This window comes from Chlamydotis macqueenii, chromosome 2 (genome assembly GCF_036417535.1).
Source record: "Chlamydotis macqueenii isolate bChlMac1 chromosome 2, bChlMac1.mat, whole genome shotgun sequence".
Lineage (NCBI taxonomy): Eukaryota > Metazoa > Chordata > Aves > Otidiformes > Otididae > Chlamydotis > Chlamydotis macqueenii.
The window spans coordinates 99,572,056-99,599,701 of record NC_141557.1 but is presented as its reverse complement, the minus strand read 5'-3'; the positions used below and the strand labels follow the sequence as shown (position 1 = coordinate 99,599,701).

The following is a 27,646-nucleotide window of genomic DNA, read 5'->3' as shown; positions in this document are numbered from 1 at the left end:
TCTCTCTGTTCCTTCCGTCTCCCACCACTTTTCATTTGCTTCCATAATTTTCTGGTATATTAACTCCAGGCTTAATAATTTTATATTGCTTGTTTGTTTGTTTTTTATTATTTTTACTACGAAAATTACATTTTTATTCTACCTGCTCAGCACTGATGTATTTCACTCTTTTCCCTTCTGCTTCCCTTAGCTTGGTCACTGTGTAAGTACCCTCCATGCTTTACCTTAATTGTTAAATCATTATGCAACTTTGTTTGCCCTTCCCATATTGGTACCTCATAGGTTTGAACATGCTTGGCATTTTTAATTGTTGAAAGGTTGTTCTTCATTTTCTGAATACGAGTTTGTATTTGTAGTCTCAGAAGTATGTCACAGGGGAGATGCTTTGCAGAGGGTTGTTTTTTCAGTATCACAGTCCACGTTGATCAATAGCCCTTCAATTAATCTCTGCTTATATATATATATATATAATTTTAATACAGTTGCAATGAATTTTGATCCTAAAAGTCAAGTTATCATCACCCTCAGATAAAATAGATATCACCATTTGTGCACATGAAATGTTTGTGTGTTTAAGATTTTCAATGTCGAGTTATCAGTACAAGATTGAAAGCTGCTCCTGAAAAATTGTCCACTTCAATACTCAAAGTATATGTAACGTAAGTGTCTGGACTCTTGTGAGTATAAGTTTAGCGTATAGAACTTTTACTATACCAATAACCGGTCCAAGACCGCGTATAATCTTCTGCAATTATAGATGTGACACTGTATAAAATGGTTGTGATAGGCCGCATTGAGAGAGCAGCACAGCACAAAACTGAATGATTTTGGCGTTCATAGAGCAAATACTACAAATGCTCTTGCAAAAATAAAGTTGAGTAAAAATTGCACCACTTCTGGCACAAATAAGAGACTTTAATTTGACCACTTCTGGAGTGGATGGGCTGAAGGATAGGTAGACTTTGTTTTATGCGAAAGAGCAAAGATGCCTTATGTTATCTATTTCTTACACTTCCAGATGTGACTTAAGATTTAGATGTTGTCTTTGACTTCTTTAAATGGTCAGGCCAAGTTGTTGAGCTGCTTGTTAACAAATCATGTATCTCAAACTTCCTAAAAAGTGCCAAATCAAGTCTTTATTGAAAAATACTGCTGAAGGCATTTGTGATTCCTTAATTATAGCGTGGATAAAAGAGACTATGTACAGAAATATCAGCAAATTGATTCAGGATACTTAGCAAAGTAAGTCGACTAAGTAAAATATTACTCATTTTTTTATGCACAGGAGGTGAAAAGGCCATTTCATGTTTGAAAAAGCTTTCCTTTTTTTTTTTTTTTTTAAGCAAGAAAAGTGAAAATGGAGAATGCAAAACCAGAATTTTTATAGAACTTTTCTGCTCTTTTGCTTAAGTCTTTTTCTGAGGGATGTTCATAAAGTGAAATGCACTTTATATAGTTTGCCTAGCTGTGAGAACTAAGAAAATGGTCTGCTTCTTTGGAAAAAAAAATACGTTGTGTTGTTTAATTCAGTAACATTAGTAAATAAGTATAATTTTTAATAAATTTGATTCTTAATGTTGATGTTTTCCCCTAGGCCACTTCATTCTTTTTCCATTAAATCCTGACAGTTATTTTATATGCATTTAATATTTCAGATTAATAATAACATAATTGATACTTTCTAGATAGGCTTTTTTTTTTTACTGTTGCTGATTTTCTCTTTTATGCCTATTTTAAAATTAAGAATATTGTAAATTGCTGGTTTCTTGTTTATAGTCTTTTGTGGCCATTTTGCAAATGGATTATTTAAATTTTCTTTTCAGTGACAGCGAAACATAAATTTTTAAAATTTTACTTTATTTTTTAAATTTACTGCTTATCTTTGATCTGGACACCCTAGCATTGTGTTTAGAGCTGAAAGAAGATCCTCACTATAAGCATTGACTATAGTGGAATTCAAGGGTGACAGTGTTGCATGCTTATAGGCTGAGCTAAGTTTATTTTTTTTCTCACTGGATACTGGAAATGTCTGGACCCTTTTATATAGAGAACCCACACCAAAGTCCTGCAGTCACTGCCTAGCACAAGTGCTGAAGGATTCGTTGGGTCTGCACCATTTAAATCTTTCTGCAATTTAGCTGCTGAGTAGTAGTTTTAAGAGAAAGGAAAAAGAGTCCATTTTCTGATTTACATGCAAGTAGTGAGATCGAAGGATGAGAGCAGTAGAAATACATGCATAGGCTGTCGTGTTGATGTCTGTAACTTCTTCTGTTGCTGTTGTATTTTTACCACTGACAGTACCTTCACAAAGCTCCTACCACTGTTTTGTGTGTGATCTTGAAACCATAAATAGTTTGCAAAAATGGATGATGTTTTGTCTCTAGTTAAGATCGGGAGGTGCACAAGTCTTGGAAGGATGCATAGCAGAAATACACAATATCACCAGCCTAGATATTTCAGACAATGGTAAGTACACAGAACAAGAATGGAGCGTCGTGCAAGTCCAGAATCTGAGAAAAACTTTCTTTCAGCTCACAGTGTAATCAAGGATGGTCACTCTTGCTTTATGATTATTGGCCATATTGGTTATGGAAATGCCTCAGACCAAGAACTCTTATTGTTATAAAGTGTATAAGAAATGTTTATAGACTTACTGTACCCTCAGAAATTTGTGGTGTTTGAGATAAATGTGGCACCGCAGAACAAATCGATGATAGCAAGCATCATGTTAGATCTAGAGGAAAGTGGGTTTAAATACAGGAGGATAAGAAGCTAAATTGGAAATGAAAGTGTAGTGAAAGAAGAAAGGGAAAGACCAGGTACAGAATGAAGCCGAGGTCATGATACTGAAGAAACAAGAGAAGGGGCATTAGGAGCAAACAGTCAACTGACTTCAGGTCAGAGAAGACCTGTTTGAGTCTTTGGAAAAAGTCTTAGAGTAGCCCTACTTTGGATGCTCTTTGCATCCTGACTGGGAATACCGGCTGACTTATCCTGCAAACTCAAATTGTAGATGTACAGAATGGAAGAATTCACCTGCTGTGTTTGCTCCTCTGACAGCCAAATGCGGAAATATTTTAGAAAGAGACTCCCAGTACAGTTGAATGCCCAAGAAAGCTGGGATGGATTGGCAAGTGGAAAGCTTTGTGAGCTGCTAACTCAGCCCAATTATGTAAACAGATTGCTTGTTATAAATAAATAAAGATAGTTCACATCTAAATTATCCTGTGGATCTGGATCCTAAGTCATTTTAATCTAACCAGTGGACTCTTCAAATACACCACTAGTTTGGGAATACAATAAAACAGCAAGGTGTATTTCTTACCTAGAAGCAGAATAAAATTTGGCTTATTTTTCAGCTCAGTTTATTTGTAGCCTGTTATGTTAGCGTTTTTGCGCTGGAAGGCTTTGAGGCTTTGGTGGTATATAGCTCTACTAAGATTAAATAGCAATTAGCATGGTCTCAGAATTCTCAAAGGAACTTAAAATTCTGCCTGATAATGTGAGGAACTACGCTTGGGTGGTTGGACTACCGATAAGGGCCTATGTTTCTCTTCTGTGCTTCTGAGAGATGCCTTCAGTGGCTGATTAGGATGGAGATTTAAAGGGCTCATTTTAGAGAAAGCTTTTATTCTCATAGAAAAACAGAAGCAAAAAAGAGAAAAATATTTGGAAATAGAACAATGGATTTTTTTCTAGAGCTCTTGGAAATTAGTACACTGATGTAGTTACTGGAATGAATATAGCATTAATAAATGGACCCCATCTGAGTCTTTTGTGAAAATGTGTTTTAATTCTTAATTTAATCTGATTCTTTACAGGCCTAGAATCTGACCTCTCAACCCTTGTAGTCTGGCTTAGTAAAAACCGATCGATAAGACACTTGGCGTTAGGCAAAAACTTTAACAACATGAAATCCAAGTAAGACTTTTCTTTCTTTTAAATAACAAGAGAATGGATGAGGAGAAGCTACTGATTTCATCGTCTTCGTAACTTTTCTTCCCTCAGAAATCTCACTCCAGTACTTGATAATTTAGTTCAGATGATTCAAGACGAGGATTCAGTGAGTATCTTTCTGCCTACTATCACCATGTGTATTTGTACCCTTACAGCCTATTTCTGATAATTTCTTCACTGTGTTAATTTGCTGCATAAGATTTGATCATGATCCTGCACAGACACATCCAACATTTTTTGTTATATTTTTTTTCAAATAGTAATTTGGATTATATGTATCTTGTAGGTAAACGTTTCTTAGGATCTGTGCTTGATGAAAAATATTCATTCTAAATAGCTCGATGTGCTTAACCTAGTTGCTTTAGGTCTATATTATACAGCCCTGTAGGCATAAGTTTTCAAAACTTCTGTGTCCTGATAGGAGATTACAATGGTAGTGTTCTCTGGGTGGTGATACTCCTTGAATAACAGAATTTTAATTTTTCTTTTTTTTTTTTAATTCATAGAATGCACTGTTTCCTGATAACTGTTCTTGGGTATTAGCAATTTTTTTGGTTGACAAAATGCAAAGTCACTGCAGTGATCTGCCAGAATTCCTTTCTCCTTCAAAAGATGCAAATAAACTGTTCACTATGCTGTTCTGTACTTCTCCTAGTACATTAGTCACAGCAGCAATTTCATAAAACCCTTTCAGAGTGCCTTGCTGGGATACTTGCCCTCTTTCTTCATTTCCGCTCTCTCTCGTGATTCTGAAAGACCTCTGTGGTTGGGTTTGTGTTCTTGTCTTAGTTGGCATCCTAGCTTTGGCTATAAGTGAATCTTAAGATGCTACATTACTCTCCTGCTTCTCAATCTTCATTCATTTATTCCTAGTCCTTTCTTTCTCCTTCATTCTCCATTCAAATAACAAGCAAGCTCTGCTTTCCTTATTCTCCAGAAAAAGCTGACTTTAGACTTCAGTTGTCTAATCACCTGTTATTCCTGTTGTCTTTATTGTCTCACCTCCAAGTTCATGGTCTCCACACTAACTGCTTTCTTACTTTCTCCTCCCACCTGTGTCTGCACCCTGCCATTCAGTGGAGCAGTTTTTACCAGGGTTTTTGATGTCTCCTTCCATATAAGGTCACTAAACCTGTATTCTGTATGAATCTTTTCTTACTGCTTAGTTGTATTTGAAGTGATTTGTTAAACTGGCCCCTCTCCTATCTGTGCCCTCTTAGTTGGGATTAGTGGTACTGTTTTTTTTCTTGATTCTTTGCCTACCTCCTCACCTTATTCTTTGAAACACGAGATGTCAGTGTGACACACTGAAATGCTGCATACGGATACCAGAGCTGATTCTAATTGAGTTAGCACCTGTAATGAAAGCAGTGAGTCCTCGTTTGCACAGATCAGATGGAGCATTGTGCTAAGAAATGTATTGGTAGATCTCTGTATTACTTCTTGTACCAAACTAGCCTTTTCATTTTGCAGTGTGTGACCACACTGCCTCTAAAGGGAATAGCGCAGGGCTGTCTTCCCCTTCTTCCCACTCAGGCCATACCCTAAACCCCCTCTTCAATGCATTCTATGCATCCTTTCAGTATCAAAAACATCTTCTCAAACATGCTGTTGTTTTTTGGTTTTTGGGGTTTTTTTTTTTCTATTTATATGACTATCCTGTTCATATTATGTTTGCAAGGATAAAAATTCCAACTTTCACCTTATTGCCTCTATTAAGTGTTACAACCTTCTGTTTATGTTTCCTGACTTCTGCTTTTTGAAGCTTCCAGGACAGAGAAAATGTAACTGGCTAAATTTTGGGTGTGTCATTCTCACAGCTCTCCCTCCCTTGCATGATCAGCTTCTACTTCTTGTGCTCGTTTTCTTTTCAGCCCATAGGTGATGTCAGCCATCATTCCACTTTTTGCCTTTGCCACAGTCCAGTGGTCAGATGTGCTTCTGTAATTCTTACTCACCCTTTCTTTCCGAAGCTAACCCACAGAACATACTCTGTAGTCTCATCCTGTTTTCAAACAGTGTTACAATGAAATAATCCACCAAAAAGTTATTTTATTTAGCTACTTAAAGTAACTGTCTCTCCTTCATGTCATGCGTGAACCTTTGGGATACAGCATGTGATCATGTTAGTGTTAACCTGTCTCTTCTCTCCCCATGTTCTTTTTGCCTCTTAGTCCTCTTCAGTGAAGGAATCTTGTTTGCTTCTGTTTCATCAGGTGCTAAAATCAATCTGAAGCATCTCCTAACAGCTAAAGAGTTGATGCAGACTCTGTAGCACCATGGGAAAAGCATGTGTTGCAGATAGCTGGATGGTCCTCACTTACCTTGAGATAGTACAATGCTTAGAAAACTATTTTAAGTTTTTTGTTATTTTGGTTTGGTTTTGAATCCTAAATAGGATGGTCCTTGTTCTGCCATTACCATGCATTTACTGCCACAGAACGTTAAAAAGTAAGGGTAGAACTGGAGAGACCACTGGGGTATGATGTTGCCCAGAGCGTACTGCTGGATCAGTGTTGCCTGCAGGCTGGTACAGTTTGAGGATGCTGTGCATTATCTGCGTGGAAAGCTGAAGCAGCAGGCTCTAATCTAAAATAGTCATCTGCCAAATGCTGCTTCATGTATTTAAACACACTTTAAATAGATCCGTTGCTGTGTTAATGAGTCATGAGTAAAATGATTTAAACAATCACTGGCTTGGTTTTATGACTGTAAAAATACAGCTAGATGCAAATGTAATTGTACACAATTTAAAAGCAGTAGTAGGAATCTAAACAGCAAAATTTCCCAGGTGTTTAATATAGAGAATAATGTAGTATTTAGATTTGGTTTTTGGCTTTGTTTTTGATTTGGTTTTTTTTTTTTCTCTTTTTAAGTAGATGCTGTACTGCAGAGGCTATAACAATATATTCTTATTAGTATTACAGGAAGTGTCTGAAGCTGTATGCTTACTGTGCCATTTCTTTTCTTCTTGCAAAAATAGATGTTACATTGCAGGTACAGTGTGCTCTTACTTGGAGTCGTAGTCAGTCCTGCACGGGAGCTGAGAATGACTACAGCGCTGCGTATCTTTACTTCTTAGTCCAGTGTCTGATGCAGAATTAGACTTTTTGAGGGGTTTTACAGCATTTTTATTCGTAGGAGAATAATTCTAGCTTGGTTTAGTTCTTAAATGCTTTCCAGCAGGAGTATGACAAAATCAATTAATGCAATCGTACAATTTCTAATTCTGTTCTTTACTTTAAGAATTCCTCTTGCTGAATAAGATTGTCTTAAGATATCTTCACTGTTTTGGCGAAGTATCTGTTTTTTTTTGCAGCAGGGACACTGAAGTGCTTGTCAGAGTTCTCTTATCTCAATATCCAGATAAAACTATTAAATTATTAAAAGAAATAAGTGTTTTTAGGCTATGTAGAGTATTGCCCCTGTTTGTGGGGGATTTTATTTTCATGAGGTTGTTTTTGTTGTAGTTTGGTTGTTTTTTTAAATGCAATGTTCAGATAATTTCGTTAATATTTAGCAGCCTGTATGTTTAATCCTTCCTACAGAGTTACTTTCTCATTGTAGTTTTGCATTCAGGGCACCAAGTGAGTCCAGAGGTTTTTGCTTTCTCATTGAGTAAATGATAAGGGTAGCTGTGCAAGAAAACCAGCTGTTTATCCACTTCAAAGACACTGCTTTTGTAGCAGGTGCTTTACTGTGCTATATACATATTTTGTAATCATGTATAGGTGTCAGAACACAGTGCAGAAGCTTTTCAATCATATACTGTTTTGTTAGAGTATTGGAACGCAAGAGGTGAGAAATCCTTTCCTGGGAGGTTATTTGAGGTTTAGAAAAATGGGTATGCGGGAGGGAGCACTTCCAGCTAAGTGACTTGGATGACTCTTTCTAAAGTGACACAGAAGAAACAGAAGAAACTTCACTTTCACAAGCTTATTGGTGATTTCTGTCCGAGTGCTGCGCGATGCTGCTTTTCTCTGAATCTGTCACAGGAGGTCTTCTCAAACTTGTGCCAAGAGCTCCAAGTGCCATTCTAATGTGATGCTAAAATTATTTAGGGAACATACATAATGTAATAAAATGGGGAAACGTAGGCAGATTAAGGGCATTAACATAGTAATTTAATAACTTCCATTTAAAATAAAAACAGCATGTGGTTTGTGTTGCTGTTAGACTTTTTAATTATGAACATGCTGTGCCTCCAAATTTTTATGCATATCCTCATTTATAAGTGCATTTCTTATTGTTGCAAGCTTTTTTGTTATCACTGTTATTCAGTGGTGTCTGGAGGCTAGAGTCCCATTGTATGGCAGGTACCATGCAAGCATCTTGGACTCTGGAAGGTGTGCACAGTTCAGCTGTTTTATTTATATTCATCTGATCTTTAGGCATCTAATGTAGGTGCCGTGGTTCATCCTTAGATGATGTTGATTTTTCCGTAGTGGCAATTTGGAGATTTTAGGCTCCTAAAAATCATTCTCCAGATGTGCCTAAGTGGGCGTATAGTGGCAATACACTCCTTTCCATCTAAAAAACGCTCCATGTTTTGTGGAGTTCTCGTACATCAGCAAAGACAAACAACAATTTTAGCAGCTGTAATAACCTCTGCAAGCATGGGGATGGATAGACTGTAGTTCTTGAACTCCTGCTGTTGAGTGCTGGGACACTGAGAATGGAGGGAATACAGGCATTTTTAAAAGAAGTTTTCTTAAGGCGTAGAGTGTGACTTGCAGGAGCCCGATAAAGTAGTTTCAGCTTAACATAGTGTATATTAAAAAAAAGTTACATAAAAATATTGCAGTCACAGATGTCAGAACACAAATGTGAATAATATCCGTTGACTTACTTATTTTTATAGATACTCTTCTTACTGTTTTTCATTTCAGACCTCCTACAGTTTTCTGTCTCTTTCCTTCCAAATGTCCATACCTTTCGTTGAAGGAATAGATAGGCAAAATTATTCCTAGAATTGAAGTAACAATAATAAAACAATTCAAAGGAATTCTTTTTCTTTTAACAATGTCTCACATCCTAATTTGCCCTTGGATAAAACTCTCAGTCTGAAGGAGAGGAGGGGAGTACTAGATATTTTTATTTCTCAATGACAGGCAAGCACGCTGATGAAGCAAAACCTACTGAACACTAGAGGCTGTCTTGCAAATCTGGTTGTTGCTATCTTGCCTCTTTTCAGGTTCCTACTGTATTCTGTACTTAATAGGACACAGGAAACTGGAGGAACTGTAACTTAAAAATGTTTTGTTTTGTTTTTTTTTTCAATATGTTGCAACTTATTTTGTGTGTGTGTATGTGTTTAACAACTGTGCTGTAAGTTGCTGACTTCCAATTTGTCGTGTATTGTAGGATCTGCAGCAAGCACAGAAATAACTCTTTGATGCTTACTGCTGTCCCTAGGAGTTTGGGAAACTTGTAACTTCTTTTGGTTGATGTTTGAGGAATGAGTGCATTATCAATTGCTGTTACCAGTGCCTTTTCTATGCTCCACAGCCTCTGCAGTCATTGTCCCTCGCAGATTCCAAGCTGAAGACTGAGGTCACCATCATTATTAATGCCTTGGGTAGCAATACTTCTCTTACAAAAGTGGATATTAGTGGAAATGCCATGGGAGATATGGGAGCAAAAATGCTGGCAAAAGCCCTACAGATAAACACCAAGCTCAGGTGAGGGAAACTTATCTGTGGTAAGAGATAGAATGGTTTAATAATACTGCAGTTGTTAGCTTATTCTCGAGCCGTTTCTCTTCAGAACCCTCTAGGTACAGGCACTTTATAATGTCTCCACTTGGAAAGATTCTTATCCTTTTTTCTTAAAAACAAAAAAAAAAAAAACAAGAGAAGCAAATTGTCCGTGCAAAAACATTTCCATAACGGGAACTGGAGATAATTACATTTGCTAATGTAAGTTTGAACAGGAAGACCTCTTGTCGGAACAAGAGAGCTCTACATTTCCTGAAATCATAGGAAAAAAATTACCTTGTTACAGAGCCCTGGATGTCATCTAATCCAATGTCCTTCTCAAAGTAGGGCCAACTTTAAAGCTATATGAGGTTGATCAGGGCTTTCTCCAGGCAAGTTTTGAAGATCTCCAAGTACAGGGATTCCACAATGTCTCTGAGAACCCTGTTCCAGTGCTTAGTGACTCTCTTTTGTTCTGCTCTGCCTTTTCTACTGAAGGCCTTCCCAGCAGAGAAAATTCTGGTGCTTGGGTAGGAAACTAAAGTAAATTATTCTTTGTCTTCTGGAATATCAGTTTGTAGGAGAACTAAGAGTGTGTGGAATCCAGAAGGGGTAGCAGTGTGGACCGCCCCTCCTTCTCTCCCCTGCCTGTAGTGCTGATGGACCTTGGCATCTCTTCTCTGTGACTTCATCTGCTTGACAATTTCACTGCTTTTTAGCATGTCTGGCACTGATGGCTTGAGAGTATCACTCTTTTTTTTTTCTATCCAGCATGTGATTAGCCAACAGGAAAACCTTCAATCAGCATGAATCTAGATGGGGACTTCTAAATATGTCACCGTCATCAGGAAAGCTAATCCTCAGTCCTCTTGTCAGACTGTGCAAGTGAACCTTTCTTAGTGTATTGTCCATGTGAAGAGACCACTTTGTGCTTGGGCCCCAAGCATTTGTTCCCTGGAGGATAAGAAATTCCCCAGAACAGTCCTGGCTATTTTGTTCAGAGGCAAGGATCCTGGTCTTTGTGTTACTATGCCCAAATTGAATATTGAAAATGTCAAGAAATCACTGGAGAGGTGGCTTAGGTTTATTGAATGTATTAACCTGAAATGACCACAGTACCTGAAGAAATAAAACCTTGACGGCTTTCAGGATGGCAGACTGAAATGTTCCACAGTACACTGAATGTCACAGCTGACATGATGTCACCACGGTCTGCGGTGTGATTACAAACTGAATAATGCAATGGTAACTGGCTCTGCTTAAAATGTTACAAACTCACGTCTGGGTAGAAATACAAATACACTTTCTAATGACAAAAATAACCAAGATTTGACCCTAAGCATATCTGATCTTTGCAGAGAGGATGTAGAATTTCTCTTCCTCTCTTCCTTACCTCCATCTTTCCATCTAAAAAACAAAGGGATAATTCTGCAGCAGCAGGATGTCAATACCTGTCATCTATATATATCTTTTTTTTAACACCAGAAATCTTTGGGTTTGTGCCTTTTTTTTTTAAGAACAACTACATCTAGTGCTCATGCACAAGCAAGATTTATCTGCTTGACTGTCTCTTCTGACTACTAATGAGATCTTTGAACATGTGTTTGCAAGTTGCCAGGCAGTCTGCTTGAGTGGTCTAAATTGGAGGAGGAGGGGGAAGACTTGCTCACTGTTACCACTATTGTGTATTCAAAGTAGCTGCAATTCATGTATCTAACCTAATAACTTACACTGGCAGCTAGTTATGTTGCATGTGGAATCATAGGAACTGTGTGATGAGCTAATACAGGATTGAATATACAACAGCCTGCAAGTTTTGACCACCAAACAGCATGAAATTTTAAAATACATTTTTCTGTAACTGTAGCAATATAGCTATGTAGAACAGAGATTGATCACTTACTGCAATTTTCTTGTTTTTCAGTGTGGGCTTGCAAAGCAGACATTTGAGCTTGATTTTTGATCCTATTTCTGGAAAAAGCTGGAGTTTTGTCTCCAAATCTTTCTATTAAGTGGATTTTAGAAAAGTCACGTTTTTAGTTAATAAAGAAAAATATAGTACCGAGTCTCCTTTAAAGAAAGAGAAACTGAATTTTGTAGTATCTTTGTCCCTAACTGCTTGTCATGTCAAGGTTTTAGCATGTAACTGAAGACAGGTTTTTAAAATGTTGCCTTCCGCTATACAATTTTGAACATACGGCACTGTATTATTTCAATATGCAAAGTTTCAGTATGGATTTATTCAGTGGTTCTTGTTTAATTTTGGTTTTCTTTTTTCTCCCCCTACACCTCTCAGAACTGTAATATGGGACAAGAATAACATCACTGCACAGGGCTTCCAGGACATAGCTGTGGCACTGGAGAAGTAAGTTCTCAAGCAACTGAATGACTGGTGAAGAGGCCAGAGACTTAGATCCTGAATGATCTGAGCAGCTGCAGTTCTCACCCCAGTCAATATGATTTGAAGGTGCTGAGTGGTCTCAATTTTAAGCATCAGGGTGTTTAATCTGAAGGAAAATGTATGAATTCACATCCTTCAAAAGGATGAGAAAAGGCTCTGTGACTCTTTCATCCGTACTCTGCTATCAGCATTAAGGCCATTGAGTTCTGCTGTTAGCATTAAAATTCTGAATTTGAGAATATTTCCCCTTTTCTTCATTCTCTTGTGTTGATAGCATGCAGAAATTCTATTCTAGTCAGTGAATGAAGCTGTATGTAATAACAGAAAATTACTGAAGCATGCCTTTGTAGTCTGGCTTTTTTTTCTTTCCCCCAGCAAGTTGAAACTAATAGTGATGATCTCAGGAACTGCAGTTGTTCATCGTAATCGCTGTGGTCTGGGTCATTTTGCTTCCCTGAGCTCACTCACAGTTGCAGCTGTTACCAATGATAGGTGCTAAATGACTTTAATCTCTCTCCATCTCCATCACATTTATTTGTATGCTGTTATTACTTTTTTTAAGAGCGAAAAATTACAGATTTAAATTAACCAGCAGTTGCAATTGTTTCACATCATTAAATCCCTCCGAGAGGAAAAAATGCTCTCTTTAGAAGGTGAAGGTAATGTACAATTGCTAGTTTCTAGACAAGTTGTCTTACAAAACTATGTAACTACTTAGGGGAGCATCTTAACCCACAGAGGGGTCGTGAGGCTAGAGCTTATAAAGTTACTTGTTTTATGAAACTGTTGTAATTTATGTACATGGTTTCAGAATTAATTCAGTTCCACTGATAGAGGAAATTATATAAATGATGTAAAATTAAGCAAATCGTCTTGGAGTCATTCCATTGATAGTAGTGAATAATAATTTGCAAAGGTTATTTGTCAACTTGAAGAGACTTCTCTTTTAGAGAGTAATAGCATGTACATTTATGAGAAAGTCTAGTAGAAAAGAAAATACGCTTATTTTCTGGTTAGCATCAACTTTTCTGTTCTGAAGTGCTTGGATAAGTAAATAGAAAGTAGGGGGAAATCCTAAGTCAAAAGCAAATCATCTAAGCAGAAAAAAAAAAAAATGCTACAGATAATTGTGTGACATTGCACTTTGTTAAGGCAACAACTCATTTATTTAGCTTGGAAGTTGAGGTCATTTTATGTCTCCTCTAACATTTTGAAATTGTTAAAAGCATTGATAATATCACAAACTAAGGTGCAAGCAGCAAAGATTTAAACTTGCAAGAGGCAGACTGTCAATATTGGCTGAAAAAAATTAGCCTTTAAACAATCCGTCTCAAAGACATAGTGAGAACATCTTGCACCATATGTTTCCCAAAAATACATGAAGCCATCAATATTACGGAGGACAAAAGTGTTGCTTAAAATGGAATGAAATGTACTGAAGATGCTTTGGCTTATGTGTGTTGTTTTAATTTTGTTTTTAAAATACTCATATAGTAAACCACAAAAAAGAAGCAAGCTAGGCTTTCGTAGTATGATGAGGAAGCTAAGGAGAATTGAGAGAGGCTGTAACAGACTTTGAAATAGGCTAAAGTAATCTGAGGATTGGTTTTTCCCTTCCTCCCAGCTTTTTTTCATATGCTTAAAGTTATGTGAAAAATTTGTTCTTACAAGGGAATTCCAGGAGCTTGGCTGTTGGCAGAGTTACCTCAAGGGTGTCCCAGCCAGCCAACATGAGATGCTGAGAGGATCTGTAGAATCTGGTACAGGTATCAGCTGGGGAGAGCATTTGAGAACAGTGGGCATCCTGTTCAGCCTGGCCATTAAACAGGGATTTGTATCTCTCTATTTTTAATATGAAAATAAGCATGTGCTTGTGTGCTTTGCAGCCTAGAGCCCCCTCTGTCATTGAACTGTGCAATATTGCCCCTGTTCATTTCTAAAATATATTTTTTTCTGTATGGCGTGACTGAAGAAATAGCTCATGTTCAAAAATCCACTGAGAAGTGCTGGCTTTTGTTAGAGAGCTAGGAATCCTTCCCTTAGCAGTGACATGAAATTCACATACCCAATCTAGCAAAACAGATGATCTTATTCCTGTTTTGTTTTTTTTTAAAAAAAAAACACAGGCAATAAAATCATCACTTTGCAGCATTGAGTGTGTCATGAATAGAGCCAAAGTAACATGTGATGAGATGTAGGGCTGTTGTCACACATGCTGCATGTAGGGGAAGACACAGGAGGTTTTTGATACATCCTTTCCAATCTCCAAGCGCCTCTCTGAAATTTAACATCGTTTTAATATAGGTATTTTGCTTACAGTATTAACGTGTTAGGAAATTACTGGATTATTGAGCTGGTAGCAAAATGTACTCTGTTTCAAGAGACAAGTGGAGTGTTAATGAAAAGAAGAATGGAGGAATATTTTAGACTTCAAAGGAAACAGAGGAAAACGAAGTGTGAAGATAAATGTTGCTCTGATGATCAAAGTTGAAAAGCAAGCTTTTAAATTCTTGATTTTTTTTTTTTTTTCCCTTAAGAACTGGTTATTTCTTAGATGAAAATAAAGTAGCATTCCGATACAATGCTGTCTGGAAGGAAATCAAGCACAGAGCCTTCTTTAGGGTAGTGGGCTTCTAAAGTTCTGCCTCTGTGACTGTGTTTCCACGAAATCTCCTTTACATTCATTTCCTCCCCCTTCCTCTGTGTGTGAGGGAGGGTGCCTTAAGCCATTGACTAAATTGAATTTAGCCTATAATTAATAGCATGAGAGCTGGCAATTACAGATTTCAATGATTGTGATGTATGAAATGTCAAACAGCTGCAGAGATCCTTGGAAATCTACCTTTGTTTCTTCTTAACTCAATAAATACCCCACCTGCCAGGTAGTAGTCAGGGAATCGGCAAGTTCTGTAGTTGTTATCTATCTTTGAGCGCTGACACTTTGACATTTAAAAATCGTCCCCGTGCTGGTGGACAGCCAATTATTTGGTGTTTAGTATTATATAACAGCACGTAATAGGGTCTGTATAGTTTGTGCAGTTCTTTTGAAGGACAAGACAACTATAAAGAAAAATTAATTTTCTGACTGTGATGCAGTAGGCAGTTGGACACTATGGAAGGACAAGGACCTTGCTGACTCCATGTGAGTAATGGCCTGCCACTGACAGCTGTACCCTACCATGCTTACCTTGGGGAATAAACATAGAATTCTTCCATTATCATTCAAGGTAAAATGTTGGATAGTATCAATGAGGAATCAGTGTGTCTGGCAGCTTCAAAGACTGCTGTCCTTCAGAGAGTGGCGTTTCATTGCGGCTAAGCAACTGGTGGGAGAAGAAATGAAAACCTTGGAGTTTCACAGTAGTTAGTTTGCTGTTGGAGTTAGTGCATTTAGCAAGGGATGGATCTATTGAAGTCAAGGGACGTGACTCAGTTGAAATTGTCAACTTTAAAGTGCTCAAAAATAAGCTGTTTCAACTATATTTACGTAGCTCTGGATGGCATAGGAACAGATGGTTAGTGGGACATTTGCAGACAGCGGAAGGAGGAGGAAGAGATGTTTGCAGGAATTTAAGGCTATTTGAAAATAGGAAGAATTATTTCCTTTCCAGATTTTAAGAACTTCTTACTCTTTTTGTTTTCATTTATTCAAATCTGAAGGTATGTGTACATACCACTGCACATAGCATTTTAGGTTTAACTGTGTCATGCTAGCCAATTTATGTTCTCAGAGTTTAAATCCAATTTTGACTGAAGACGAAAACCCTATCTTTATTCTAATATCGCAACAGATGGACAAAGCTATAGAAATATTTTGCAAACAAATAAGTAAAATACAGGGAACAATTGTTTGCATAATGCAATGTGGAGATGCTACACTTGTTTTGTCAGCTTTTATTAAAAATTCAGCAAGTGTCTTCAAATTGTTGTAAACACAAGAAGCTATTTAAGTAGTAAATTTTCAAAACTCAGTCTCTTAGTCACTAGCTGTTACTGAATATTTCCATTTAGACTTAGACCTGATAAAATTGCCAGCACGCGCTGACACTCACTGTTCTGTTTTGATACAGCACAAAGAAATCCAACCTTGTGTGCAAAGGTGCAGAGGAGAGCTAGAAAAATACATTCTTGGTACCTTCCACAGACAAGCTAGATGTGTCTTGTTTCTCCCTTTTAGTTTATTCTTCATAAAGAGATACAGTAATTAGGTTAAATTTTACTATTAAAATTTTTTTTTTTTTTTTTTTTTTTAGAAATTATACTTTGAGATTCATGCCTATACCGATGAATGATGCTTCCCAAGCACTCAAAACAAACCCTGAGAAAACAGAAGAAGCACTGCAAAAGGTATTGCATATACTACCAACATACAGAAATAAAACTACTAAAAATAAAGTAATAATTTTAAGTGGCTGTGATTTCATGCTTGACTGAGTAAGAATTCTAGACTGGATTCACTGATTGTTTGGTTTGCATGGACACATACGTGGTAATCAAGTGCTGCAAGAGCATGTACAGCTTTTTATTCCAAAGAATGGTTGCAGTGAAGTACAATGGAATGCAATGGTGTAATACCAAAAAGTCATAACTAAATAAGTGCAAGCTAGACTTGAACTGCTGCATGCATAACTATGTAGAGGAGAGTTAGAAACTGGCATGTTTGTTACATGTGTCCTTGTGCGTATTTCCACGTGCGTAGAATTATTGAGATACATTTTTTTATTTTGGCATAAAAAGTGCAGTCAGTGCTGTATAAGACGAAGGATGCTCTTTCGTTTGGGGGAGGATAAAAACATTTACTACCTGTTTTTTATATTGTACATATAAAATTCACCCACTATGTTGCCCTAAATAAACAACTACACTAACAGGTTATTTTGGATGAAGAGGTGCTGACCGTATCTGTAGCTGTTCCACTTGCATGAGTTATAAAACTCCCCGCTGAGTTTTAATATGGTAAATCTTGTGAGCTCCAAATGAGCCTCCTGCTCAGTCAGAAAGCATACACTTCACATCTTTTTAACGAGTAGTTTTCCTTCAGATGGGGTAAGGTCATAAAAACCTTATAAATAGTTCTAACAGATAACTGTGATTAAAGAGCAAATATCTATGATCCTTATTAGTAAAGAAATTTTCAGTAAAGTGATTCTCACAGGGAAAAGTGCTGGTAGTTAGTGCCTTTTTCTTTGATGCATGAAAATAATCTAAATTCTGCCTCAAAAAATATGAATCATGGGGAGTGGACATATTTCTTACATCTTGTTTAATATAATTGTAGATAGATTCATTTCTACAATGATAGATGCATCTCTGAAAAAAATATCATGAAGCTTTTGGCCATGGGGATTTAAATTCTGTGTGTTAATTAGACATTATATACGAAGAACATTTTCTTTTATTCATTTCAAAGTTGCTAAAACTGTTTGACCCTGAGTTTGTTTTAACATGTGTGGTTCAGGCTTTCTTTACACAACGTGAGGAAGTTCTCTCCAAAAAAAAGTAACAGTCCCTGGAGCGGTGCTGTGAACACAGCTAATTCCATGCATGCAGGAAATCCTGCTTGCACAGACTGAGCTGTCATGCCTGGTGCAGGGACACCTAAACTGATAGACTCTCAGGAGGGTCCCTGAGCTTCATCACACCACAGCTTGAGTACAGTGAGAGTGCTTCTGGCCCTGGTCCAGCATCAGATGGACATAGCAGCTAACCTGAGCTCCGCTATCTTTACATCATGCTTTACTTAGAGTGTGGACAAACTAGATAAACTGGTCAAACTTCCAGTTCTTGCTGCTGATGCAGGTTTGGAGGTGACCATCGGTCCCTATTTGTCTCTGCCTCACAATCTGCTGGCTGTTCTACGCATCATTTTCCCCTCTCCTCCTTTCAGACCAGATCCATCACCTTTCATGAACACTAAATAGTTTACTAATAGGGGTTTTTAACTTGATTAAGTTTGATAGAGCCAGCTTAGAAAGTTATTCTATGTGCCATTAAGCTGGCTGATGGTGGGTGTTTACTGCTGGTGACAGTTGTGGGCTGTGACCAGCAGCGATGGATAGGAATCACTTGTCTTTGAAGAGCACTTATGTACTTTTTAGCCTTAAGTAGCTTTTGAACTGAGGCTCATGTATCAGATAGACACTTAGGTATTTTATCATCTCTCCAGACCATACTGCTATTTAATTCTGTGTCTTTGCAGTGGGCTGAATGCATCTAAAATAAAGGAATCTATCTTGTGTCATCATGGTCTCTACAACAACGCTTTATGGATAGACTCCCTTCAAATATTTCTTAAACCTGGATCTGCTCCTTTGTCAGCATAACTTACTAAATTGTTCAAAATAGAAGACTAATTCAGAAAACAATGGCAAATACACAATGTTTAATGATCTTTAACTAGTCTATGAGTGAATAAATATTTGCCAATGTGATTACTAAAATTTGAGACACACGGAATAAGGTTTGCAGATAACAAAGGCAACTTTTCCTTTTAGTCCCCATTTCTGATACGGCAGCAAAATTTAAAGCAAATTACAACATGGAGAGTCAAATCAGTTTCCTAATCTGTCTTTGTTTTTCAGATAGAAAACTACTTGCTTCGTAACCACGAAACCAGAAAGTACCTACAGGAGCAAGCGTACCGGCTGCAGCAAGGCATTGTCACTAGTACCACTCAGCAGGTGAGAACTTCTTCCTTACTGGTAATTTTTGGGGTCTAAAAGCTGCCTGGGGACAGAGTTCTCTCTCATTCTGTCAGAGTAACTTAAAGCAAGATGTGCCTCGTGAGTGATACTTAGTTTCCCAATAAATAATAATTACCAATTTTAGTATTTTTAAAAGGAAGAAAGCTTTTGTGAAATGAATGTGTTATGTACAGTAGTACTGTGTAGAGAAAGAGTAGCACTGTGTAGAGAAAGGTACACAGTACTGTGTACTGTTCACTTATTTCTGAGTGAACTATGGTTAGAACCAGGAACATTTTAGTTCATGCATGCTCAGGAGTCTGACTTTTCAGCAGGCTGTCATCAGTGTGACAAACATAATCATAAGGCAGTGCCTGTTCTGGTCTCTGAGTCAGTTCCAGTCTCTCTGCGTAGCACTGAGCAACCATGTAAACATGCCCTTAGATACCACCAGAGCAAATAGCCTTAGAGGGCAAGTCATCATCTACTTTACACCTTCAGAACTGTGGGTATCATGGGAAGGTTTACTCAGAAGGAGGCAGCGAAGGAAGGTAGAAGTCTGTGCTCTACAGTCAGGTCAGCTGAAAAGGCTTCCTGTCTAACACAGCCCAAAATACTGCTTGACGCTGGGAAGCTTTTCTGTTTTGTCAACCACTACCAGATTTCGTAAATCCCATGGGTGGTTCTGTTATTTTTTTTTTTTTTCCTTGAGAGGACTACAGGTATTTTCTGTTGCAGCTCACCATTCTCTTGGTTCTAGAGCATTTCTTGCCAGTACCCCTTAGGGCTGTTTTCAGCTCCAGTACTCCACTGAAGCAATGTGGTGTAAGCAGAACAAAACTTGTCATAACCTTTGTTTTAAATTTACTTCCATATTTACTTGCACCAGTTGTGTTCCCATGCAAATGGGAGACTCCAGAAAACTGGAGAGTAACATTTGCTTTGCTCTTCAGCTAAGTCAATTAAATTTTTCTGTTCTCTGCATTTCCTCTTGTTGGTGAATCAAAATTCAAAGTGTCCTTTTTCTACGTATGTTATTAAAATTTAGTGGGAGAGAATTTTATTACTAGAATCTGAAATTATACTCTAACCTCTTGACAGAGAAAATTGTACGTGGAGATGTTCTGGCACTAAAAACTGCAAGAGCAGCATTACTTTGTTTTATTTTAGTAATTTATCTATTCCAATGCCACCTTTTTTTCCTAAGTTAATAAACTCCGTATGAATTAAGTTTAGCTCTTTTTATAGCTTGGTGGTTTTAGTTGTGTTTTTCCCCAACAACCACACACTCATCAGGTTTCAGTAAATGTGATTTATTGTTATTTTGAAAGTAGAGTAAAATTACTCATTTCTGTATTAAATTGTGTACAATAAAGATGGATTTTAAAAACAGTTCTAAAAGAGAGCTGGAAAAGATTCTCTAGTTAGTATGGTGAAATTGCATTATTATTCCCAGAGTGGGGTTTGGTTTTTTTTCAGTCCGGATGTCCCAATGAGACTTTCCACTGTCTAGTAATTAATTAGCTTTTTGTACTTATACAACAAAAACACTCAAAACCCTTTGAAGAGGAAGAATCATGTGGAGCAGAAAAGGAGCATGCTGTGAAATTATTTCAGTTCCCATCGCTAGTGACATAAGACACTAGAACTCCAGACTTTGTGATGATGACGTGCACTCAGATGTTGCTTCAGAGTGTCAAACAAGCAATTCTAATGACTGCTGTGTGGGCTGATAAAGATTTTTAACAATTATATCTCCCTGCCCCATATATCTTAATTAAAACTAACTATATGTCAGGCATTCTTATTGGTTTGTCTTGTAAGGATACAGATACACCACCTGCCCTGTGTTTGCAGCACGTTGAATGAATTGTATTGCAGATACAGATTGAGTTCAATTTATCCCACTGTGAAAAGTCTGGTGGAAACTTCTGCTTTAATAGTTGTACTTCCCTTGCACATAGGAATAAATTTTGAAAGAATTCTCCAAAAGCCTGCGCAATTGCATTTTGCTTAGACAGGAGAAATTTCTCTTGGTATTTGAATGGATAAGGACAGAGCTTTCTTTTAGTGTCTGAACTTAACAATTCAGGGACCTTCAGAGCGAAGTGTTGGATATATCCACAACATTTTCAGCATTAAACATAATCCAAAAAGTAGAACAACACTTGAACTGGATAAGTTGTTGGTTATTTGCAGTTATCGTGAAGGTAACCATGGGGAAAATATTCCAAAGCTTTTTTTTTTTTTAATGGTAAAATTTTATTTTATTTACTTTTCTAATGTTTATATGTGTGTTTAGGAGATACAATGCTTTCCTTCAGTAGCGTTGAAATATCTCCATGCTTTGATCATGCATTTCCAGATTGTTGTATTGTCACTACAAATCTCATCATTCTACTATTGATTTGCTACCTGGACTGAATTCAGTTTGCGTTTAACCAACATTCTGATGCTTTATCTTTTCTATTTCTTTTGTTCAAGTAGATGATTGACAGAATATGTGTAAAAGTGCAAGATCATCTCAACTCTTTAAGAAACTGTGGTGTGGATGCTGTACAGGAAGATGTCAAATGTGCAGAACGGCTTATGCGGGATGCGAAGAACTCCAAAACAGTAAGCCTTTTCCAGCATACTGGTGATACTGAGAGCAGTTCAGTGTGTACTTGCAGCTTTTATCTTTTTTTGGGAGTTAAAATAACAGTGTGTCACAAAAGAGTATTTTCTTCAGATGATCAGCTGTAGGTAGTATTTGAACTGGCAAAGTAATTCTAATTTTAAAGACTGTGATTTAGCAGAGAGATTTCTTCCTGTTTGTCTGAATTTGAAGACAGGTAGTGATGCGCCTACTTTCCGAAGATATTCTTTCTGTCTTACAGCTCTTACCAAATCTTTATCACCTCGGTGGAGCTTCTTGGGCAGGAGCAAATGGTTCACTCCCAAATCCAATCCAAGAGACACTTGAGTCCATGGCTGGAGAAGTGACAAGGGTTGTGGATGAGCAACTTAAGGTCTGTGGGTAGATGTGTTACCATCTCTGATAAGCAGAAATAACTAAATCTGAGATTTTCTGTTGCTAAATGCAAATGTGCCAAATTTTTTTTTTTTTTTCAACCACTTCTCAGTATATTTGTCTCTAAGCTAACTTTTCATTATTAGTTTCTTATAACTTTATGCCTTGTTATCTGGATACTTGCCTGGTTGGAATGAAAAAAATTGCTTTAGTGTTTGCAGTAGGCAGGAGCAGCATATACTGTTTATTATCATCTTATTTTATCTTCTAGAAAAGGAAGACATCAGTTGCTCCTTAGGCCCTTAATAAAGGAATCTCTCAAGCACCCTAAAAAGTCTCGTGCCCTGGAGAAAAGTACTCACTAGTTAAGGTGTCCCACTGGAGTGAAAGCTGCTTTTCTCTAGACTTCATTGCAGAATTTTTTTCCCAGTGACCACTTTTGAACCTGCTGCAGAATTTCCACTTTAACTGTTTGGTTTGGATAATTTATATGTGTTGAGAGTCCCCCAAGAATTAGTACAAGCAGCTTTACAGGAAATCTTTTTGCAAGTTGCCTGTCAAATCTCAGTTCTTGAAATAGACATCATTGATCAGTAAATATTCTTGCCTGGGTGTTCAGCCAGCTCTTGCTCAGAAACTTCTTCCTTAAATTGTATTAGATCTGACTATAATAAGCAAGGAAGAGTCATCGATACAGCATGTGCAAAGGTATCAGTCCAGGAGGACATCAAGGTGGGGAGACTTCAGCAAATTTTTTTTTGGATTTGTATGGAAACTGATGAGTTTAAGAATATGGTTCTGAGACAATTGAGATCAACGTAAGTTTATGACTAAGCTACCTTGTCTGTGTTTTGCTATATTTAAACTTTTCAAAGAATCTGAAAGTGAAGGTTCATCTTTCAGTTGAAACAACATGAAAATGCTTCAGTCAGTGGGAATATAATGAAGAACAGTAATAATACCACATTACTAATTACTTTTTCGAAATTAAAAAATTGATGAGGAAAATGGTGTTGAATTCTTAGTGTTTTCCTCCCTTTCTCCATTATGTGAAATAAGGTTAAGGTTTTTCATCATTTTTTTTTAATTTTTGCAGACATGAAAGTGACTTATCCACAAGATTTTTCCCAGTGGAGTTTCTAGGCTGTTATTGGGATGGGAATAGTCAGGTCAGCCCTTCGTGCAGGGCTCGTGCACTTAAATAAGCCCTGTGCCTTTTGGAGACTCTTATAGAAGGAGGGGGGTAAAAAGTGCTTCTTCAGCATTTGGAATGTTATTTATAGTTCCTGGCATGAGATTGCGTTAATGGGTCTTCCATTTATGCTTTTACACAGTTACAGCAAAAGGCACTTTAGCTCAGCCGTTCTAACTTTTAAATTTACTTTTCATTTATGTGGTGTTGAAGTGCCTTACAAGAAATTATGAAGTCATAATGCTCTTTGTAGATTGCAACACTCATTTTTATTAATTTTACACTTAAGACTGAAAGATTTTCCTTAAAGTTCTATGATGATGTACTTTGCATGGAGGAGAAAGTGTTGAACATGGATTAGGATTTTTTTTTTTTCAATTGTTTAGGTCCATTCAAAACATCATATGTAGTTTATTATTTGTGAGGATAGATAAAGAAGCTCACATAAGCACGGTTCTTTTTGTAATTGTTGGGGGAAAAACATCCTGTGTGCTGTAAGTGGAGTTTTGACTTTTAGCTTCCATAGCAACCAGAGCCTGATTCTAGAAATAAATGTTTGGAAATTGGGTAAAGTCAATGAATGCTCTTCAGGTAAATAAGAAGGGTTTTTTTAACCTCAAAGAAGGGGAGGATGGAGAAGGAAGAAGGTAGAATAATGAAAAGCAACATCTTCGAGTGGGTTGAGTTGGCCAAAGAAGAAATCATAGCAAGGCCCTTTCTCCTCTCCTGCTTGATATCACTGTGAACACACAGAACCTGAAGATGCTTTATTCATTCGACAAAGGCCCAAGGGAAAGTAGGCAAGACAAATGGTGTTTAGGCAAGAAATTATTGTTTTATAAGGACAGGAGTGCTTGAAGTATTCCTCCTAAATTCCATCTCTAGAGCAATGGGTTTGTTGGCTCCATCACCTGTTCCATTTTTTCTCCAGTCCTTTTACTCACTGTATCTTTCTCTTGAATATCAAGAGTCATTGATAGTGGGCAGGACTTCTTTCTCTTCTTTCTGCATGCCTGCTGACTGGCACTTGTGGTCTTATGACTGAAATGTTTGCCTCTCCACAGTCAATATTGGTAGCTGTGAGTTTCCATCACTGAAAGGTTTTGGGATGGAAGTAGGGGACAGGGAATGGTTTCTGAAGATATGATAACAATCATGTGAAGTCAACAGTTGAAGAAATTATGTTCAGTTGTGCACTTAAAGAAGAGATCCAAACTCTGTTTTTTAAATCTCACATTCTCTGAGGATTTTGAGTAAAAATTAATTTCGAAATTTTCTGGTAAGGTTTCGGTCTTTCTTCCTACTTCCCTCTGACACCTTCACAAAGCATTTCTTCACATAATCCATTTTGAAAGACCGTGCTTAGACTGCAGTTGCAATTCAACATATCAGCATGTAGATAAAACAGTATGAATTTAAAATGTAGTTTTCCAGATGACCAGCTGATTATTTTATACTGATTGTGGTCCTACATAGCCTTTTTCGGTATGAAAATTGAAAGCAATTAGAGGAAAGATGTTTCAGAGATATAGGGCACTAGTCATGTTTCTCTGTCTCATCCTGATCCCTGTTTGTGTACACTAGAGCTACCTGCACTTTTCGTGACAAGTTCATACATGAATGATTATGTCAGGGACTGTGAGCCCTCACCTGTGGCTGTAATGAGGGCTCTTTAGCCTTCTAGTCAGAGATGGGATTTGGAAAAGAAACCATTGGGTGATAAAATAGGATTTAAACCAGAATTGCCTGTCCTCACAAGCACAGATAGGAGATAAATCTAATGCAATTGAAAGCGGCTTCATAACATAACTTCATAGCACTGAGGTATATATGAAAGATTTTTCTAAGAGAAAGTCTAAGAGACAAGAGATTGACTTTATACCATCAGCCAGGGAGACTTTATTTTAAGAAAAATAAAGCTGAGGGGATTGGGGAGTTACATGGTCCTGTTTCTAGAGTGTGTGTGGTTTGTTTTTTTTTTTTTTTCTGTCCTGGTTTGGGGTTTTGATCAGTCATTAAAAAAAGAATAAAAATTATTGATTTTACTTAAGATTCACTGTGGACTTCCATGTATGTAAATGAGATCCATATATTAAAGGTTTGTATGCCCACTGCAAATCATATTTGTAGCTACTTAATGTTTGGCTAGTATATTCCAGCCCTGCACAGCATGTCTGGTTCTGATGAGTCTCCTTTCTTCAGGTACTAATGCCTCTTACAAATTGGCAGGTCTGGGGTATTGATGAAAATTGTTGATTCAGGGTGCAGCTTGGAGCGAAGGCAGCTGCGGGAGAGCATCCACTGCTTCTGCAGTATGCAGAGGCAGCCGTGGTGGGTGCACAGGGGCATCTAATTTATTATTCTGACAGTTAAACACACAAAGATGTAAATGTTTTATATTTGAAAAGGCAAACAAGTACAGTTGTGGGTTGTTTTCAAAACAAGTATGTTGTTCCTCCTTAGCTTTATTTTGTAAAATGCCTTTTATATTGCAGCTAGATTGCAAAATGGATTGGAAATTAGGAAGAAAAATTGTAAAAATTACAAATCTGAAAGTGTCATAGTGCTATGCACTAGAACAATGTTGTGATCTTCCAGCTAATGAAAATCTCAATACCTGACGTTAGCTTTTGCTTACTATGCTGCAGACACTCCTTGAGTCTATGGTGGATGCAGCGGAAAACCTTTGCCCAAATGTAATGAAGAAAGCTCGCATCCGTGAAGACCTGATTGAGGCTAGCACTGAGAAGATTTCCATCCCACGCACTTTTGTGAAAAATGTCCTCTTGGAGCAATCTGGAATTGATATCCTTAATAAAATTAGGTACTTTAAAAGACTAATCTAACAAAACTGGGTATAGAATTTGGATTTTGTGTTGTGTATATGTGTATTTGTGTAGCAGAAGGTTTTTGGAAGGCTTTTGTGACTCACAAGAAACTATGTTAAGGCATTCAAAGAGCAGGAAATTGTCCTGCATGTCTGGTGAACTTAATTCAGGAGATTCAAATATTTGGAATCTCCAGGGATGTTAACTTGGTAATTAATTCTTCTGCTTCTCTTTTATTTAGTAAAAGTTTTAGTTTATAGTACAGAAATAACATTTGCATAACTGATACATTTTTAGAAACCTATTTATGTTCTCAGTTAACGCTGCATTACTGTAATAGAAGGAAATTGCACTTGCTTTGCATGTTAACAGTGCTTTGTTGCTGTGTTGGTCTTGTGTCCTGTAGCTGTAGCAATCACTTTAAAACTTTTTGTTTGTGTGGGAGTTGTGCACAGGAGACAAACGTACTTAAAAAATGGAAACTTGGATATTCAGACCTCAAGCTTGGAGCAGAAACAGTTACCCTAAACAGCTCTTAGTTTGCTCTTTTAAAAAAAAAAAAAAGGCTTTTACCTTTTACTGTATCTTTTTTTTCGTATTAAATATATACCAGAGAATCTATTTATGCAGTATAATGTGATTGACCTGTACTTAAACCTTTGCAGTTATCATAATTTGGCTAAGGAATCCTTCCTTCCTCTTGATGGAAAAGCGTGTCATTTTGCATTGTGATGCTAATATCTTTGCCAAAAAAGAAAACAGTAAGACTTAGAAATTAGTTTTGCACAGTGCAGCAAAACTGGCAGGAAAAAGGTGTTAAATACTTCAGCTATGCCTTCAGAGTATTTAAAATGGTTCCGGGAATGAGTTTTCTTCACTTTAGTCCTATCAAACAAATCTTGACGCTGAGAACAGTAATAGTGCCCCTTCTTCCTTCCACCTGTAGAAGCTGCAGCTGTTGGTGGAGTGAGGGTGCCACACTGTCACCCTCCCTGCCTTATATTATTTGAAATTAATAAGTAGGTAACTGAAGGAAATCTCTTCACTCTCATTCTCTTCCCACCATGGCTTGGCCACCATTCTACCTCCCTATGAATTGCATTACCTTGCCAAGGAGTTTCTGACCTTTTGCCCAGGATTTCTGCAGCAGAAGTGCTAGCCTCAGAGAGAAATAGCTTCGTTAATCCAATGCAACTCAGTCCACACACAAAAAACCTTAAAACAAAACCATGTTACTTGCTGGGAAGTGTCAGTTGAAGCAGTTGGCCTTGAAACTGTGTGGAGGCAGGAGAGATGGAGCTTTGGGCTGCAGCTCAGGCGTACGTGCTGCAAATCAGTTGCCCCCCACAGCCTGAGCCTTTTGTACTGTGGCCCAAGACAGGACCCCAAGGGAGCAGTTCAAGATACACATTTCCTTGATAGGAAGTTACCAGTGAAACCACAATTCAGTGTGCAGAGAGTGCTGGTGTTCCACTTACGTCTGTGTAACAGGAATGGCTGACATGAAGTTCTTGAGGCAGAAAGTGGTTACCTAGAGCAAAAAGAGGAAGCTAAGTTGTGATGGCAAAGACTGGAGAACAAGTATTGTACAGTTGTCCTTCATCTGGCAGACAAACATAAAAAGGAGTTGAGGAAATAAGTGGATTGTAGTTGTTCAGTGCAGTTGTGTTAAACAGGCAGCGCTGTCCCAGTCCCATTCCTCTGAGATTCCTGTTTCTGACTTCAGCGGTGGAGTGTTCCTTACTGAGTTTCACATGTGGTTTTTATTCAGCACTCTTACCCAGATGTTTTAATTTCAGCTCTTAGAAAAATGTTAGAAGCAGGTTAAATATGGTACAGAGGCTCTTGTGTTTATTGTGTGATTCATAAGTTTATT

At 37.5% G+C, this 27,646-nt stretch overlaps 1 protein-coding gene across 5 annotated transcripts in view; it reads left to right on the top strand.

Annotated features, from left to right (window-relative positions):
• CARMIL1 (capping protein regulator and myosin 1 linker 1) overlaps positions 1 to 27,646 on the top strand; it is a 194,852-nt gene that overhangs the window by 121,536 nt on the left and 45,670 nt on the right. For all 5 annotated transcript variants that reach the window (XM_086740524.1, XM_086740527.1, XM_086740528.1 and 2 more), the window contains exons 18-27: positions 2,385 to 2,466; positions 3,822 to 3,921; positions 4,009 to 4,063; positions 9,466 to 9,638; positions 11,950 to 12,018; positions 16,308 to 16,401; positions 18,636 to 18,734; positions 21,225 to 21,353; positions 21,617 to 21,748; positions 25,591 to 25,766. In XM_086740524.1, the coding sequence (XP_086596650.1) occupies positions 2,385 to 2,466; positions 3,822 to 3,921; positions 4,009 to 4,063; positions 9,466 to 9,638; positions 11,950 to 12,018; positions 16,308 to 16,401; positions 18,636 to 18,734; positions 21,225 to 21,353; positions 21,617 to 21,748; positions 25,591 to 25,766 (1,109 nt within the window). The remainder of the gene's footprint in view (positions 1 to 2,384; positions 2,467 to 3,821; positions 3,922 to 4,008; positions 4,064 to 9,465; positions 9,639 to 11,949; positions 12,019 to 16,307; positions 16,402 to 18,635; positions 18,735 to 21,224; positions 21,354 to 21,616; positions 21,749 to 25,590; positions 25,767 to 27,646) is intronic.